Source organism: Lissotriton vulgaris, chromosome 10 (assembly GCF_964263255.1).
Source record: "Lissotriton vulgaris chromosome 10, aLisVul1.2, whole genome shotgun sequence".
Lineage (NCBI taxonomy): Eukaryota > Metazoa > Chordata > Amphibia > Caudata > Salamandridae > Lissotriton > Lissotriton vulgaris.
In genome coordinates this window covers 454,580,095-454,598,834 of record NC_141698.1, presented here as the reverse complement: position 1 = coordinate 454,598,834, position 18,740 = coordinate 454,580,095, and the positions used below count along the sequence as shown (strand labels likewise).

The 18,740-nt window shown below is 48.9% G+C and overlaps 1 protein-coding gene across 1 annotated transcript in view; it reads left to right on the top strand.

Moving 5' to 3' along the window:
* Window positions 1–772: 772 nt before the first annotated feature.
* RHOT2 (ras homolog family member T2) overlaps window positions 773–18,740 on the top strand; it is a 410,048-nt gene continuing 392,080 nt past the window's right edge. The window contains exon 1 of the mRNA XM_086941319.1: window positions 773–958. Coding sequence (XP_086797445.1) covers window positions 922–958 — 37 coding nt within the window. The 5' untranslated portion in view covers window positions 773–921. The remainder of the gene's footprint in view (window positions 959–18,740) is intronic.

Below are 18,740 nucleotides of genomic sequence, written 5' to 3'. Positions count from 1 at the left end.
ATACCCCTAAGTGATTTACTGAGAATCAAAAATATAGCGCTAACACCGAGATTGGAAACTGGCTCCCTAGTTCTGAAGTCAGCAGCTCTGGCCCTCATGCCACATCCTCTCCTTTACCCTTATTAAACAAATAATTTAAATTACTAAACAATTAATTAAAATGCTTTCTGTTTGACCTGGCCTCAGAAAAGGATACCAACATCAAATTTTAATAAAACCTTATCGGAGCTCATTTTATAATACGGGAATTTTGGGATCCGTCTTTTATGTCAATACTAGCATCAGGACACGCTTGAGCATGCATGCGGCTGCGCACGTAACTCCTAATCCCGAGGACGCCTCTTTCCTTGGAAGAGGCACTCGTACGATAAACACCAAGCTGGCGAGTAATACGGCAGCTCTCCTTATTGCAATTTGTAAAGTCCTAGAAGACTCAGAACGTTGATATTTCGACAAAAGTCAGACACCTTCAAAAAGGAAAATCCATTCAGCTTGAAACAATATGTGCTTACAATATCTCAAGTGCTCTATCAGTTTTCTGAGTATTATTTAATCACGTGAATAATTCTTCTACTATCAAACTGTAAATTGAAAACAATTATTAAATGATAAAGTAGGCAAGTGTCACCTAAAAGTTTACAAAAGTTTTGCTTTTCGTTCGACCAACCTTTGCTGTAAATAAATAAAATGCCTTTCTATTATGGCTGCCGAGAATCCTGTTACTACAGAAATGGCGTGTGGACATCCAGAGTAGTCCTCCTTTTATGTCGCCACACGTTGTACTGTATTGCTTTGGTGAGGCTTTGACAGTCTAGCCGGTTGCCACCCATGCCAGCTCTGACTCCTTCTGCCTCTCCCGGGACGGCGGAAAAGTAGGAGTTCAGCTCCTGGTGTCCTGGGAGTGGAGGACAAACCGGAGTCATGAAGCGGGACGTGCGGATCCTGCTGCTGGGAGAAGGTGAGGGGATGTGCTAGAGGGCAGGCTCACCTCTCTGAAATCTGATATACTTCCACCTGTAGAAGGCACCTGGTTCCGTCTCGTTCCCTGTGTCAGGAAGTCATCGCGGTCGCTGCTGGTTCACCGTGCGTTGTAGTAGAGACCAGCGCTACTCCCATAGCATGGCATTAGAATTGACATAGCATGATTCTTGCACAGAGCTCATATATTGCGAGGCACAAGTTTAGATCACTCATAATGGCAGGCGTACTTTGCCTGTACCAGTCCCAGAATGCTAAGTGTTCCTGGCAGAGAGGCTAGGACTGGGGGAGTTTTTGGCAAACTTACTAGTTCTGATGGAGACAAGTTGACTGAGAGCGGTGCTTCTCAGTCACAAGCGTCAATATGTGCCAAGGCAAGGAGCAGTCTGCCCTTGATTTTGAAGAGATCTCAATTTTCCCAGATCCATGCTCGAGTAGCTCATCCAGTCCAGTTTGTGTCTTTGCTTTTTTGGGTCTTGCTGTCCAAATTACATATTGAAATAATACGATTATAAATTCCAGAATGCATAGGAAAAACCTATACTTTATGAGTTACGCATGGAACTGAGAAATCTGAAAGCTCTCATTTTCGTCAGGAGGTTTTTATCACAGCGCCAAGAGGAGAGCACCTTTGGTAATGCAGTGCCTAAATATATCATGATGCCTGACTGCCGGAACAAATAGTCCATGGCAAGTATTTGGGCAGCAGAACTTTACTACTTTATGTTAAGGGCTGATTTAGTCATGGATTACCCGTTCATGAAGCCCCATTAAAAACCCAAATAACTAACTGAGACAACCCCCTCTATCTCAGTTGTATTAAGAGCTGGCCTGGCTCCAGGATTCTCAACCTGGGAGGGCAATAAAAACACATGGGTGGGCATGAAGATACACAGGACAGCAGGCACAAATCATCATTGCTGCGCCTGCTATCTAAAACAGCACAACCCCATCAAACTACTAACTGACGGGACTGGTGATGCTGAAGTTATTTCATGAACTAGAAACTTGGACTGCACACCAAAATATGTCGTCATCATTTAAACATGCTCCTTTGAATGGCACATCACACAGAATGTTAATAATGTCTATGGTTGCTAATTTTTTAATGTTGGAAAACTACTGTATGCTTGCTATAGGGACTTCAAAACAACATTTGTTGGAGTTGATAGGAACTTAAATATAATTAATAGATGGGGAATTTCATATTGTTACGAGCTAACCAGCAGCTATACAGTAGAACCTTTGTTCAAATAAAGCGTAGCAGCGCCTCTGTTTTATCCCTGAGAATCTATAATGATAAGGTGTGTGTGCTCACACTTCTCTTATGCTGCGTCTATGTAGTAGATGTAAGGAATGCTTTGGGAATTATAGATCTTAATCCCCAAAACACGAGTGGAACTTGACCTCCAATATTACAGTAGCAGCTGACACAATCATATTGATCAGAATTAGTATCGCCTTGCAGCATCAATTAAGTATCTTTCATAGTTACAGCAAGTTCAACAAGACAGAAGTGAAAACAACAAAAACAAATGTGGCAGAAAGTTCAAGGAAAGAGGGCGGTGGTGTATGAATAGTCAAGCGTTTGCCAATATACCAGCCTACAGATACCTTTGTCTGGTTCAACGAAAAGGACATTTATCATGATCAACGAGCATCACTAAACCTTAAAGCTGCTTTTTAAATATACGTTTTGGACACATTATTTAGTCGCCTTGCAGGCCTAAAAGCAAATTTCATCCTAGATACAGCAAGGGTCACATTTCTGTACACTTTGGCTTGTGCTTTAGAGGCTTATCCAGCTAAACTCTCAAAGAGGTTGGGCACTGAGCCATTAAGGTTGCTCAGATTATTCAGGTTACCTAACTCCACCCCACAAAAGCAAATTAGACTGGCGTTTAGTCTAGCCGAAAACACCCTGGCAATGAAGCTTGCTTTGTTCTGATTTGACACCAAAGCTGACATTAAGGGAGAGTCAATTAAAATCTCAGTTTTTTGTTGTATTTACTTGATTTAAGGGGTTACCCCATATTCCCAGAGTTTACATTCATCCTTACATCCTAACATTTAAAAAAAAAGTTTTTAACAAAGTTTATTGCATTTGAACATTCGTACACAGCTGTAGTGCGCCTACAACCCTGGGGCCGGCAGCGTTAAATGTTAATAAGCAGTAATGAAATACACAGCTTAAACGACGACATCCCGGGGGCACGGCAGAGAACATAAGTCAGTTATAAACCAATAATTTAAGTTTTGGCAACAGTACAAAGAAGATAAGTGGTTTCAAAGGATGTCAAGTTCTTCCTAATAATATCTTCTTACCAGGAGTGAACACTTTTATGCATATCCCCCACCCCGCCTGCCTACATCTGCCCAAACTGTCCACATCTGTTCTTTATTGTTTATCCTGTGACGTCCAATGGATGCCCAACATATTCTGGTGCCTGCAATAGTAAGGTACGTTCCAAGTCCGGTATCGGCACCCCGATTTCCACTCTTTTCACCCTCCTAACACTCCTCGTGACCCGCCCACCAGCAGAATATATGTTTCAAGCATTCATGTCAGCACAATGATCTGCGCCCCCCGCTTCCAACCATGTCACATATGGCTCCCATATATCTACTGGCCTGGATCGACTTGGCAGTAATTCCCAGTATCGAGTCAGTTGATCTTTACAGTAGGTGACAGTAAGCAGCCAACCAGCAACTGCGGGCCGCCTCCCTCTCTTCCAATGTACCGCCACTTGACGCTTGGCCAAAAGCAATAACTTTGATACCAGTTTACGAGAACCTCTTGGGGTCTCTTGGACATATCCCAACAGTGCCACCAGTGGTGTGGGTGATATCTGAGCTGCGGTAATGTCTCCGATGTGTCTGATCACTTCTAGCCAAAAGTTGGCTATCAGCCTACAGTACCATGCCAAATGTATGAATGTTGCATCTTGGTGCTCACAATGCCAGCATTTTGTGTCTGGGTAAAGACACATACGGTGCAATTGTACTAGCTTGCTGTATACCCTATGCAGTTAGTTGAAATGTATTAACCGAAGCCTGTAGTTCGGTGACAAGTATTCCAGCTGCGAGCAGCAATATGTCCACTGTTGTTCTGTAATCGGCATTTCAATATCCCTTTCCCAGTCTGCCTTTGAAGTGTATGATGGTATGGGATATGTCTTTTGCGTTGTACTGTATATACGTGTAATCAGTTTTTTGGAAGAGGAGTTTGACAGGATATTTTCCAGCGCAGGGAGGATTTGTGGTTCTTGAGGGTATTCAGTGTACCATGCTTTGCAGGCTGCCCTAAGTTGATAAAATAGTAGTGTGTCTGAAACCGAAGGCGTCTGTTCCTTGCACATGTGCTGCAGTGTCAAGAATGTAACATCAGGGTAAAGATCACCACCCGTCACCAACCCGTGTGCTTTTGCCCGCAAGGCAGTAGCCTTATCTGTCAGAGGGGTCAGCAGTGGGTTACGGCCCAGGGACATAGATGTTGCGTACAGTTCTTTTACTCCCGCTCGCCTTGCTATACCTCGCCATGCCCATCTTGTCGCCTCAACCGTGTCTATTTCACAATGGGGTGTTTTGTAGCTTGGTATACTGCCGCATTCAGTGGAATCGATGCAACTTTATCTATTTCTATTGCTACATGTGGTTGGAATGGTGTTGCCAAAAGTGGAGGAACTGCGTCTGCACGCTGTATGTGTATAACTCAAAGTCAGGGGCTCCCAACCCACCTTGTTCAAAAGGGAGCGTCAACAGTCTCCAGGAAACGCGGGGCTGTCTACCTGCCCATACTAACTCTCGAGCACAGCCGTTCTAAGTCGTCTGAAGAAATGCACCGTAAGCGGCATTGGTATATTGACAAAAAGGTATAACAGTTTAGGAAGCAGAACCATTTTTTGTGATTGATATGCGCCCCAGTAGTGAGAGGGGAAGGTGCTTCCATCTCTGCACCTTGATGTCGATCCAGTCCATAGCCCTCCCGTAGTTAGCCATCCACAGGTCCTGCGTGGATCTACTTATAACAATGCCCAAGTATTGTGTCTCCGACTCCACCCACTGAATGGGGTAGTCGTGTCGCATAGGTCAGTCTCGTCCGTGAGTGCAAGTATCGTAGATTTAGACCAATTGATTAGGATCCCGGTGAGACCCCCATATCTGATCACTTCTCTCATGAGTGCATTGAAATTATCTTTAGGGTTAATCATATAGATGGTCACGTCGTCCGCATACATCGAGATCAATAGGCCCATGGATGTGAACCCGATGCTCCTGTGTGTGTGATGTTGGCGTAGTCTCGCCGCCAAAGGTTCAGTAGCGATGGCGAAAAGCATCGGCGACAAAGGGCACCCCTGCCTCGTACCGCGTGTTATGGCAAAGGAGTGTGACACCTGTCCATTTACCCTCACTCTCGTCACTGGGTTAGAATATAAAATTTGGATTTTCTGGATGAAAGTGGGGCTAAGGCCCATACGAGTCAATAATACAAATAAGAATTTCCATTCCAGTGAATCGAAGGCCTTGGTGGCGTCCAAAAGCACTGCCACTGCCTGTACGTGAGGTGCCAAATAATGTAGGACTCCAAACAGCGTGCGCAGATTGTGTGACGTCGCCCTTCCTGGTATAAATCCGGACTGGTCCGGGAGCGCTAATTGTGGGAGCATTGGTTGCAGCCTATTCGCCAAGAGTTTCGCATATATTTTTGCGTCAAGATTTATTAGTGACAAAGGCCGATAGTAGACTGGGGAAGATGGATCCTTGTCTGGTTTTAGCAGAGCTATAATCGTAGCTTCTCTTAGAGTGGGGAAGAGCATGCCCGTTTCCATTGCTTCTAGGTATACTTGTAATAAACGGGGGGCCAATAAGTCTACGTATTCTTTGTAAAATGTTGCTGTCAAGCCATCCGCCCGGGGGCTTTATCAGTCGGCATACCGCTAATTACTTGACGTACGTCTTCAACCGTGATCGGTAGATTCATATATTCCCGTGCTCCATCATTAAACCACGCTAGTGCCACTGTGTCTAAGTAGTCCGCTATATCTTCTTTCGGTGGGCACGTGGTGGACGAGTATAGGCGTTGATAGTATCGGGACATTGTAGACAAGATATCCCGTGGTGACCTAGCTACCTCCCCATCAGCTGTCTGCAGCTCCGTAATATATTCCGCACATCTTGGTGTGCTCAACAGTTTTGTTAACGTCTTCCCCGCCCTATCCCCTTCGCCATAGCGCCTAGCCTGTGCGTATTTATAATAATAATAATAATAAAAGCATCTTGTATAGCGCCTGGTTACACTTGGAACAGTGTGTCCCCGCGCTGTATAGACAAAGGACTGGGCCGCTCCCGAGGGAAGAAGAAGAGAATAGAGAATAGAGATAGGGAGGCAAAGAAAGGAAACTCATAGCTTCGGGAACAGATACGTTTGTAGTTTTTGACGGAAGCTCCTCTCCGATGGCTCCATCCGGAGTTCAATGGGAAGGGAGTTCCATTGTTTACTGGTCAGGTATTTAAAGGACCAGCTGCCCATACGCGCCCGGTAGATTCTGGGCACTTGAAAAAGCATACAGCCCAGAGATCTCAAATGGCGTTGGGTTGATATTTGGTCAGTAATTTTTGGAGATATTTTGGTCCTTTACCTTGGGCAATGCGGTGAGTCATGCACATTGTTTTGAAAACAACGCGCTCCCGTATGGGCAGCCAATGGAGAGTAGCTTAGGCACGTTTTCCTGAGGAATTTCTGGACCGGTTAAGTGCCAATCTAGCAGCTGCGTTCTGCACGCATTGCAGACAATGGAGACCTTTTTTACTCAGGCCCATGTACAGTGAGTTGCTGTAGTCAAGGTGAGGGGTTACAAGGGTATGTATTAAAGTTTTCCTACTAGTTGCAGGGAGAGAGTCCAGGGTCTTACGCAGAGTCTTAAGGATGCCGTAGCATTTACCTGCAATCCCTCTAGTGTGCTGTTCGAAGGACAGAGTTGAGTCTAATCTGACCCCTAAGTTTTTCACCTGCTCTGAGGGCTTTGGAATGGCGCCGAGTTGTGGTGGCCACCATGCTGACGACCAGATGGATGGAGTTTTTCCCAACACGAGAAGCTCCGTTTTATTCGCATTGAGGCGCAGACAGTTGGTATTCATCCATCCAGCTAGATCACTAAGACATGCCGAAAAGCTAGCCGAGGCTTCCTCGGGCGGCCGAGAGAGTGTCACTACTAGCTGAGTGTCATCCGCGTATGACACTATTTTGACCCCATAAGCCTCAACTATCTTGGCCAGGGGTGCCATGTAAAGATTGAATAACGTAGGGCTCAAGATTGAGCCTTGCGGTACCCCGTGCCTGAGTGATCATACTTCTGATTTAAAAGGTGGGCAATGGACTTTGAATTGCCTATTTGCCAGGAACGCGCGCATCCATTCATGAGCCAAGCCCTCAATTCCAGCCGCGCTAAGACGAGAGAGCATTAGGGGGTGTGAGACAGTATCAAATGCTGCGCTCAGATCTAGTAGGAGGAGCGCAGCTGTCATCCCCTCATTTACTCTACTTCTTAATAGCTCGGTGGAAAAAAGAAGAGCTGATTCAGTAGAATGAAATGTTCTGAACCCTGACTGTGAGGGGTGGAAATAATGACCCTCTTCTAAGTGTTTTATCAGCTGAGCATTAACTATCTTTTCCACCACCTTGGCACAGAAGGGCAGAAGCGATATAGGGCGATAGTTATCTAGCTGGGTTACACTGAGATTGGCCTTTTTCTTGATAAGAATGACCTGCGCTGTTTTCCAGTCTTGTGGTACTTGGCTCGTCTGGAAAGATAATTTAGCCATATGGCTTATGTGATTTACAAGAATGAGCCGTTTCTCTCTTTGCCTCCTCCTGAAACTTTGTCAGTTTTGACCTCCTCCTGAAACTTTGTCAGTTTTGACCTGATCAATGCAGCAGTGGTAGGGGAGGGGTGTATCTGGAAGTCTCTCTCCAGTGTACCAATATCTTTCTCCAGCTGCCCCAATGCATTACGTATATCTTTTAACACTCCAGATTTTAGGGCTATGCAATTTCCCCTTATGATCACCTTAAAGGCCTCCCAGAGCACCCCAGGCGAGTCAACGGATCCCTCATTTAGCGTAAAGTAGTCTCCACTTTTTCTCTCAAGCCTTTTCGGAAGACCTGATCCAGCAAGGCACCCGACGGGAACCTCCAAGCAAATGGCTGTATATATGGTTCCGGGATGCGCAATGTTACCACTGTAGGTGCATGATCCGAGAAAGTGCGAGGGTAATGCGCCACAACAGTGACCCGTGTATGCATATCTTTCGAAATCAGCCAGTAGTCCAACCTTGACCACAAGCTTCTATGGTGTGTAACCCATGTGCCTTCCCTCACTGTGGGATGTAATGTCCTCCATGAATCTATCAGGTGGAGGTCGCGTATGATGTCTAATAATGTCGGTGCGGCTCTGGGGTGATGATCCCGGTACACTCCCTCCCTATCAAACGCGGGGAACAATACTACATTGAAATCACCTCCCCAAAGAATCGCCACTGGTCCAAATGGCTGTATCCTCTGACAAATATTTTGAAAGAATTATGGGCTATCCGTGTTCGGACCGTATATGTTCACTATCAGTGTTGGAGTATCATATAGCATGCCGTGCAGTAGAATAAACCTACCCTCCCGATCTACGATCGTCTGGTGTGTTTTCCATTGAAGCCCTCTACGTATAAGAACGGCCACGCCTCTAGAATATGACGAATAGCCCGCCACCACTATCTCACCCCATCTGGCATTTCTGAGGGTACCTGCCGCCGTTAACAGTAAATGTGTTTCTTAGAGTAAGCATAGGTCCACCCCTCGCCTCAAGAGATAGGATTGGACCAGTATCACCTTCCTTCGATCGTTTAAGCCCCTTATATTCCAGGACATACATTTGAGTGAAGTCATACGAGCATTGTGTCCACTAGAACCCATGGTATCAGGCATCTGTACCGTATCCTCGGCACCATCGGTGGTCTCAACAGTGTCCCATTTTCTTATCAGATGTAAACACTTCGATGCAGTATGTGGCAGATCAAACATGAAAAACTTAACTCCCCTCCCTCCCCCACGCACACCAACCTCCCCAAACAGGTTGTGTCTTCACCCTTCCCTTCTCAACTACCCAGAACCTATCGGTCCACTGTTGTGAACTCGTTGGAATCATCCCTTGGGGGGGTATACGTAGGTCTGCCGGCGGCACTCCCCTGCACTTTTGGCAGGGTGGCCGAATGTGTGACATGCGGCCTAGGCCTGGCACCTCGCAAGTGCGCCCACCCCAGCCAACCCGGCTACAACATCCATTTTAGCTGACCTTAGAAGCTGATCACTGTCTTATTTACTGACACATCAAGCCCTGTAACCAACCCAGGCCCCCCTGACCGCAACATGCATAACTGTGTATACACTTATCTGGGGGTCCAGCGTACATGTCCATTCGCCTCATTCAGTATCACTGAGGGTCCTTTCAGTTTGTGAGTCCGACAACGTCGCATGCTGTTTGTGTTCTTTCGCCATCTGTTTTGCATATGCGAGTGCAGCTTTTGCGTCCGTGAAGAACATTGGTTTCCCATGGCCCTGCACTCTCAATTTGGCAGGGTATATCCGGGCGTAGCGGGTACCGATCTGTTGAAAGATTTTCTTCGCTGGGAGGAACTCTCTGCGGGCGACTTGTACTTGCATCGTGAAGTCCGGATATAAGGCTATGCTGTTGCCCTTATATTGGATATCGCCCCTCTTTCTGGCAAGTCGTAATATCGTATTTCTGTCCCTATAGTTTAATACTCTCGCCAGAATCGGACGTGCCAGAGCTCCCGGTTTCGGCCGCGGTCCCAATGAACGATGCGCTCGCTCTATCAGGAACATAGCCGATAGATACTGTCCAAATAGGTCCCGCATCTTCTCCTCAATATACTTCTCCATGTTCTGTATGTCTGTGGTTTCCGCTATCCCTGTGAAACAGATGTTGTTCCTCCTTGATCTCGCTTCTAAATCTTCATTCTTCTGTTTTATGAGCTGGAGCACACCATCCATCCCCCGCAGCTTCTTGTCTAGTTCCGTCTGGCCTTCTTCTGTTTCCGTGATCCTCGTTTCCAGCACGCTCACTTGTCCTTTCTGCTTCTCATTACGCTGAGTGATTCTGTCCATTCTATCAGCCAGGGAATCAATTTTGGTATCTATTCCTTGAAGAATTGTTTTCAATTCTTGGAACATTGTCCTCATATCGTCTTGGGGTGGCGGTGTCGACACAGATCCTGTGGGCAGTTCCTGCTGCCCACCGTCAGCGTCACCTGCCTTGTTCTTTGGCTGACGTGTTTCTGGTTTCACCTTAGTAGCACTGCGTTCTTGTCGTGCGATGTGTAGTACAGCGGTAGCAAAGGGCACTGTGATGTGTGACCCTGTATCAAGCAGCTCCCGCCGGGAGTCAGGTGACTCTGGAGCAGCTCTTCCGACGAGTCGACGATCGCCAATATCCACAGTCGTTGACCCTATGATCCACTCGTCAGAATTGTACTCTTGTTCAAACACGGTTAAGGAGGAGGGCCAGTATATGAGTGGTCCTTACCGACCCACCCGTTGTAGCTTCAATCTGCGCCCTTCGCGACCAAGTTATCAAGCAGTTATTAGTACACTGTGCACCACTCTCAGGGCATGGGGCTCCGGCCAATCCCACTCAGAAGCTGGGTGTTTTTCAGCAAGGCCAGGCACTCCCCACCTCAGTAGTCTCCTTCTCAAAGTGATGGGGCAAGTTCTAGTTCCTTATGTTGCGTGCTGTCTCAGACAATGATGGATACTATGCTTCCAACCGCTGGGCTGGACTAACTGCCCTGTGTGGTTATGATGCCTGCAGTAAGTTCTTTCGGGTTGCGCAATCTGTGGGCTTCACCCGCCAAGTCGTATCCGGTCAGGGGAAGTCTCGAAATGCCTGCTTCCCGTGGTGACCCCCCTGTGTCCAGTCCTTGACGCACAGCTCTGCAACTAGGACAATAAAAGTACAGGGGGGGAACCACCCTCAATGGTGGCCTAGCGCCGTGGGAGCTCCGCAGGTCACATGCTTTGCCCTCTGCAACTTATCTCTCGCCAATGAATTAGGCTCTTGTGCTTGTCGCTGAGCCGCCGTCTGTACTGTCCAACTCCGCGTTCAAGCCTCTATGTCCCCATCTCATTTACCTGCAGTGTGCATAAATTCTGGCCTCAACAGCAGGAAGGCTCCGGACCCCAGCCGAGCACGCCACAAAATGGCGGCCGCCCAAGTCAGTCCCAGGTCCTCCCCATCACAGCGCAGGGGAGCGAGTGGCGCCCTGTTCCGCAGCCTGCACTTGGAGACCGGGTCGATGTTTTTTGTCTTTCCGACTCCGGAATCGGCACACCGCGATGCAAACTCCCTCACCTCGCACACGTCGCACCCTCCGGCTCTCGCGCTCCACGGCAGCTCCGCAGGGCTGTCTCGCCCGCTGTGTCCCGTTCTCTCAATAGGGGCGACTCCCGGTCCCCTGCTCTCACCTCCGCAATCAGCAGCAGTGTCTCGGCTAATCTCAGCCACCAGTGTCTCAACTGCAGTCTCTAGCATATCAAGGATGCCCGCGAGCCCCCCGTAGGCTCTTCAAACTCGAGGTCCCGGCTTCACTGAGGCATACTAGGCCGCTGGCTCCGCCTTTGCAATGGCGTGTCTCGCCTCGTTGCGGACAGCTGTTTTGGCAGATTACCGTCCGTGTTCGTCCGGGCCGCTCTCCTCCGCACACCCGCTGTGCCGGAACCCAGTCCTGCATGTCATTTGCCGGATTTTGATCGGATTTTCGGCGTCGGCCGGCGGAGCTGCTCTAACAAGCAGCCATCCCGCAGCTCGGCAAAGCCACGCCCCTTACATCCTAACATTGTGGAATATTCAGAAGGTATTGCAAATTGGATTGGCAGATGGTGTATTTAAAAGGATAATGACAAAACATCTAAATGACAAATCATACTGTCTAGAACTAACTAGTTTACTGCAAGAAAACATACTGTGCTAGGACTAACCACATATTCCTACAATAAGATGAAGAGGTATCTGTTAGACTTGCTTCCTATCTTTCGCTTTGAGAATTAAGGTTTGGGCTTTTCTCATTGGAGGAACCAGGCCAAGTTTGCATAAACCCACACCTCGTAGTGTGCTGTAGATTCTACAATAACATCATAGTGTGTTCTATGCATATCATTTATTGTTTCCCCAAGCTGCAAAACAAATGAAGAAGGTATTTAAAATCTCCCTCACAGAACTGGCCATGCAGTAATATCTTACTTAGGTGGGCAAGTGGTTTTGTGAAATGTACTGGTGCCATATTGAAATTCAGGATGGAAATGAAAACTCATTGAGTTGAAGAATATTGCTTTGTAATATTTACTGCAGAGTACTCTTTTTTTAAATTTGTTTTTTTTAAAGCGATTTTATTCCATTTTTTCATGTTTCACAAAAATAACATTCCAAAGGTCTTAAGGGCTTCATATATGATTGCATAATTAAACAGCTCTGTGAGATTTCAACAAAACATAGTCCTGCATCCCACTAGATCGGCCATACCTTAATCTCCTTCTACACTAGGGATATTGTTCATCAGGTGCAGGAATCATTTCCCATCCGGCTTGTGTCGTAGTCCTGAGGGGCCCATCCATTCTACCCCAGGATTATTTACACATTGTCTTCACCAATCCGCCTTGCCAGAGAACTGAGAACACAACCCCCCCTCCCAACCTACACCCCCCCCTCCCCGGTTCCCCCCCATAGCCCCGCGTCAGTCGTTCCCCCCCCCCACCTGCAGTCCCACCCTTTCATCTGTGCTTGTGTTTCAATGTAGTGAAGGAAGTCCCCCACTCCCAGGAAGGTCAGTCATCGCCATCCGTCGGGTTTTTAAGAAGATCCACCATCGCCACCCTTGCCACGCCGTGTCCTATAATCTGTAATTGTCAGTTCGCGCAGCCATCTGTAGATACTGCAGAGTACTCATTACTAAAAATTCATTTTTGCGGGGGGCGCAAGAGGGCGCACGACAAGATGGCCGCACCTGTGTGAGGCTCTGCCCGGCTAAGCCACTATCCGTGAAATATCCGCCTGTAATCCGTGCAATCTGCGGTCCTAGAGGGGCATATATGCTGAGAAAAGTGCCCTGATCAACTTGTGTTGCTTGTGAGGCTGATTCCCCAAGTGCGGCTGAACGAAAGAAGCCAGAGACCTGAGTGGCGCGAAATGGCGGCGCCGGTGGAGCTGTGAGAATGGTGGTCCGCTAACCCTGCATTGAGACAGCGGAAGCGCGTTCGGTGCCTGGGACGCTTTGAAACCCCATCACTGGACTTTGCTGACAACTGACCTGGGAAGCGACGGTGGGTGATGTGAGCTCCCCTGCTCTTGACGGTACGGCATACTGCGCGGCTCACTCCTGGTGATTGCGGTGGAGTGGACAATCCTTTCTGGACGGCGGCGTCTGGGGCCCTGGTGGCGGTGAGTAGGGCGCGGCGGGTGCTGGAGCTGCGTCCATGGATGCGGGGGCGGCGCTGGTGCGCTCTATGTCCGGACTCTGCTGCCGTGCGCTGGGACTCGCGGGCTGCTGTGGAGCCGCGGCTGCGCGAGGCCAGGGACTGAGGAGGCGGTGTGGGCCGTGCGGCCTGATTGTGAGGCCGGAGTTGCTGCTCTTCACTCTGAAACTGCCCAGCTAGCTTGGAGCTACTGTCCCCTGGGTGGAGTGTGTGTGAGGCTGCATACTGGGCCAGATACCACTGAGATTGCGGCATCCTGGGCCCTGGGACCCTCGGGCGGCGGGCGCTGTCAGGTTCTCACGCCTCATTTACCCTGGAACACTGTCGGCGATAATGTAGCCCCCTGGATTTATAGTTTGGACAGTGCTAGTACCGCGTTTCGGGGCAAGGTGCTCATTTCCATTTGGACTGTACTGTGGTCTTGGACCTCAGACGATCGGGGCTGTGTATTTTATAACTCTGGGCCTAGTGGTGTGCCACTGCAGAGGGTGCTTTAGGGGCTGTATACTACGAGGGAGCACCCAGCTAATTAATTGATTCGCTGTACTGTTGATTGCCCCCTTCTATCTGCCCTGGAATACAAGTAACACAGGAGGGTGACATCTGGCTACCCGCGCCTCGGTGGGGACAGTGCGAGTCCCTGACTGCTGGGCGGGGTACACAGCCCTGGATATTGTGCCCAGAACTGTCTGACCTTGGTGGCCCCATCTGCTGTGTACAATGAGTACAGTGTATTGTCAGTGTGAAGACACTCTTGTGGGCGACGTCATGGGCAGGACGGAAAAAACGCAAATGAGTCTCCTGTTTGAGGCGCGTAAAACACCAAAACCCTCCCAAAAGGCGGCCTCAGACTCGGAGGCTGATGCACCAGTGACAGAGCAGTCCACCCTGGAGACCATGCTCCTTGCCATGCAGGGAAGCCTCCAGTCCATAGAAGGCGCGATGACTGCGGTGAACCATCGTCTCTAGACAATATGCCCTCCCAGCTTGAAAAACAAATTGCCCGGATGGGAGAGGTAGAACAACGGGTGTCCACTGCTGAAGATGGTCTAAGTGATGTTGCGGGGAAGGTATTAAATATGGAGAAGGTCCTCTCCCTCATTCAAGCGAAAAATGAGGATTTGAAGGCCCGCGGCCTGCTCCGGGCAGAACAATATACGTGTTATTGGTCTGCCGGAGTCCACGAATATGGGGAACATGGAGACCTTTATTGAACGACTAATCACTGAGATCTTTGGGACCACTCATTTGTCGCCCATGTTTGTCATTGAGCGCGCGCACCGCTCCCTAGTGCCAAAGCCGATCCCGGGTGCACCCCCGCACCCGGTAATTGCTAGGGTGCTTAATTATAGGGACCGCGACTCCATCCTGAGAATGGCATGGGAGAAGGGGACTATTGAATATCCAGGGAACACGCTCACTTTTTTCCTGGACTTCACTGTTGCTGTGCAGGCGGCTCGTAGAGAGTTTGGGGCCGTCAAGAAATTTCTGCAAGCATAAGGAGTCCCCTATGCAATGCGCTACCCAGCCCGCCTGCGGATAGGGTCTGACAATGCATCAAAAATTTTCACCACCCGTAAAGCAGCTATGGAACATGCAAAGAAGTTTTAAAAAACGGCGTTGCGAATCTCAAGCAACCTCTGAGACTGAGGATTGAACTAAATAACATCGCCATCAGCCAGTTCTGGCTTGGATTGTTTTGTATGCGTAGGGAAGACGCTGGTTTCATTGAACAATGGTCTTTGTTTCAGGACATAGTATGAAGGGAACGCTTCATGTAGCAGACACTATATCTTTCGCAAGTAATTTGAGGTCCCCCCTGGGGCTGCAGCCTCTATTGTGTAGAAAAGACTTATTGATGTGAATGCTGTTTGCTTAGACACCTCCTATATGACAGGAGGACAGTAGTCTCAACACCCCCCAATGGGTGTACCCCATATCTACAAGTTGCTGTGTATGTTGGGTTGGGGTGGGGATGTTCAGGGTTGGGATGGCTTTGGCGAGTTGGGGGTGCTGAAGTGGGAGGGGGGATGGGGGTTTGGGTGGTTGAAGGATGTTGTAGGGGGGGCGGGGAAACCTGAGAGGGAAACGAAATGGGAGATTGGTCCTTTGGTCATATGCTTGCAATGGTTTAGTTATAATTGGTTGGCCTGGAATGTACGACGTCGCTGTGGAGCAACTGGCTGTTTTGTTGAACACTGATGATTGTGCATAATACTGTTCGCTTTCTCACCTGGAACGTGCGATCCAAAAAAGATCAGATCTGTCTTTGCCTACTTGGATCGTATGGGAGTGCAAGTGGCAATGCTGCAGGAGACCCATCTTACTGTGGACTCAGCTAGACGTATGGGTTCGCGTTGGGCGGGCACTCGGATGGCGTCGTCCTATTCCTCTTATTCTAGGGGTGTATTGGTGCTAGTTAAAAAGGGCGTCCCATACACTGCGCTTAGGGAGGAACCGGATGACCGAGGGAGAGTGGTGCTCCTTCATGGACGTTTGAGTGGCGTGAGTGTGTTGCTTGTGAATGTTTACGGCCCGAACACAGACGACCCATCATTCTACTCAGATGTGTGACGTAGGATCTCTGAGTTTCCTCCTGCAGAGATAATTTGGGGCGGCGACTTCAATGTGTGTCTGGATTCATGTTTGGATAGAACAGGTAGTGGTGAGCCTCGTCCTAAGCTAGCTTTTGAGGCGTTGCGGGGAATCTGTGATGCATGAAATCTTTACGATGTATGGAGGTGTCACCATCCTAACAGTAGGGAAAGCACATTCATATTCACAGTGCATGGGTCCTGGTCTCGATTGGACTTTTGGCAGCTTTCTGTGACTGCCTGCACGTGGGTGACGGGGGTGGGGCACGAAGCTTGCACATTGTTGGACCACTTACCGGTAACGTTAGATCTGCAGGTTCCCGCGTACGAACCTCCGCCTTACTCGTGTCGTTTGCAGCCTACAGAACTGGCCGATCCTCTTTTCAAACAGACTGTTACGGAGGCGATCAGCAACTATTTTCATGAGAATGAGGGCACTGTTGACAGTGCAGGGGTACTCTGGGAGGCCTTTAAAGTGACCATTAGAGGGGTGTGCATTGGAGCACAGGCGGGAGTGTTGTGGGATATCCGGCGCCGAGTTAAAAAGCTGGCATCCGATATCTCCGCACTCGAGCGGGAATACGAGATCAATCCATCCCTGTCAACCCTGGCAGATATACGGTCCCTCGTCACTGAACATGACGAAACTGTAGATCAAGAGCTGCTTCACTGTGCCCTTCGTAAGATAGCTCTCTATTATGGGGAGGAAGGGCGCCCAAGTAGATCTTTGGTGCAGAAATTGGCTGCGCCTAGGACCCAGGAACACATTGAGGAAATGCTAGACCACGACGGGGTACCCCATTACTCCACTCCCGAGTTTAACGAAACAATTGTACAATTCTATACCTGGTTATATGCCGCGAAACATGATATCTCTCAAGAGAAGATTGGCACATACCTGGACGACGTAGCATTGGGCTGGCTCACCAACACACACATTGGAATATCTAGTGCTTCCATTTGATGAAGAGGACGTTAAAATGGCTATCATGTCGCTTCCGACATGCAAGGCAGCCGGAATGGACGGACTGCCTAGCCAATTCTATAAAGCATACGGGTCTGAACTGGCCCCACGATTACTGGCAGTCTTTGCGGAGGCATATGACACCGGAAAGTTGCCCCCGACTCTTCGGAAGGCCTTAATAGTGACACTGTTGAAACCTGACAAGCCCCCGAATACCTGTAACTCATACCAGCCTCTTTCAATCATAAATATCGATGCAAATATCCTTGCTGAAATGATCGCAACTCGGTTGTAGCACTGGTTCCCCTGCTGGTCCTACCGGACCAGTCTAGATTTGTCACGGCGCGCTCCACAACACATAATCTCCGCACTTTTTTCTCCACTTTACATTATTTTTACCCGGACTTCCAAGCTGTCGCTGTACTTTTGGATGCGGCGAAAGCCTTCGATTTCTTACAATGGCTTTAAATGTTTACGGTTCTGCTCCGGATGGGCTTCTCCCCGTTCTTCCTAAAATGGATCAGGGTGCTCTATGACGACCCTGTTGCTAGGGTGCCTTTGAATCGGTGGGTATCGTCGCAGATCCCAATCAGGGATGGCACCCGTCAGGTATCCCCCCTGTCACCCATACTCTTTTCGCTCGCTCTTTTGCCTCTCGCTTGCAAGCTTAGGCAGTTGCATGGTGCAGCTGCGTTGCGGTTCTGACAGCGCCCACTGGTGGTGTCCCTATATATGCGGACGATCTTATACTCTACGCGCGCGACCCTGAGGTACATATGCCCGAGTTCCTTAGGGAATCCATGAAAGTTGAACGCTTCTCCAGCTTGGGGATTAATTGGACAAAATCGATGGTCTTCCCTCTTACACGAAAGAGATTGCGCTAGAATTCCCACAGACTTGGACCTCAGACCCTGTGAAGTATCTGGGAGTCTGGATTCTTAGGGACCCGGAAGTGGTAATATCGGAGAACTATGGCCGGGCGATCACGAGTCTCACAGAGAGGGTCGAGAGTTCGGCACATCGGTCCCTTTCATTGGCAGACAGACTGGCGGTCGTTAAAATAACCTTCCTTCCCAAATTATTATATTTCTTCATTAATATCCCTATCAAATTGAATGTGGCATTCTTCAAAACTCTCCAGTCTGTACTATCGACTTTTGTCTGGGGCGGGAAGAAGTCAAGATGTAAGTGGGACCTTCTGGTGCAGCCGTTTTAATGGGGAGGATTCGAAGCTCCGGACTTCAGACTGAATTATCTGTGTGCCCAGGCTCAGTTTGCTCATTACTGGCACTATCCGCAGCGTTATCAGCCCCACGTGGCCATGGAGGCGAATGCAGTGCTTCCAATGGTGGTCCAGGCGGCGACTCTGTCGGGCGGCACGGGTGGCCCCCAGACTGAAATAAATCACGTGCAGTGTACAGCTTGGGCTTGGCGACAGCTGGCGGATAGAGCTCAATTTCCATATATAGCCCCGCTATTGCCACTGGCGTCTCATCCGGATATCTCAGCTGCGTGTGAGCAGCGCGCCCTTTGTGAATTGGCCAAGGTGGGAGTCAAGCGGATCGGGGATCTCTAGGAGAATGGTCGTTTTTAGGTCTCGCCTGTCGATGCGCATGCACATCGAGCTTGCGAGACTATGGGGGCTTAAACAGTCTTTAACCAACTTGCA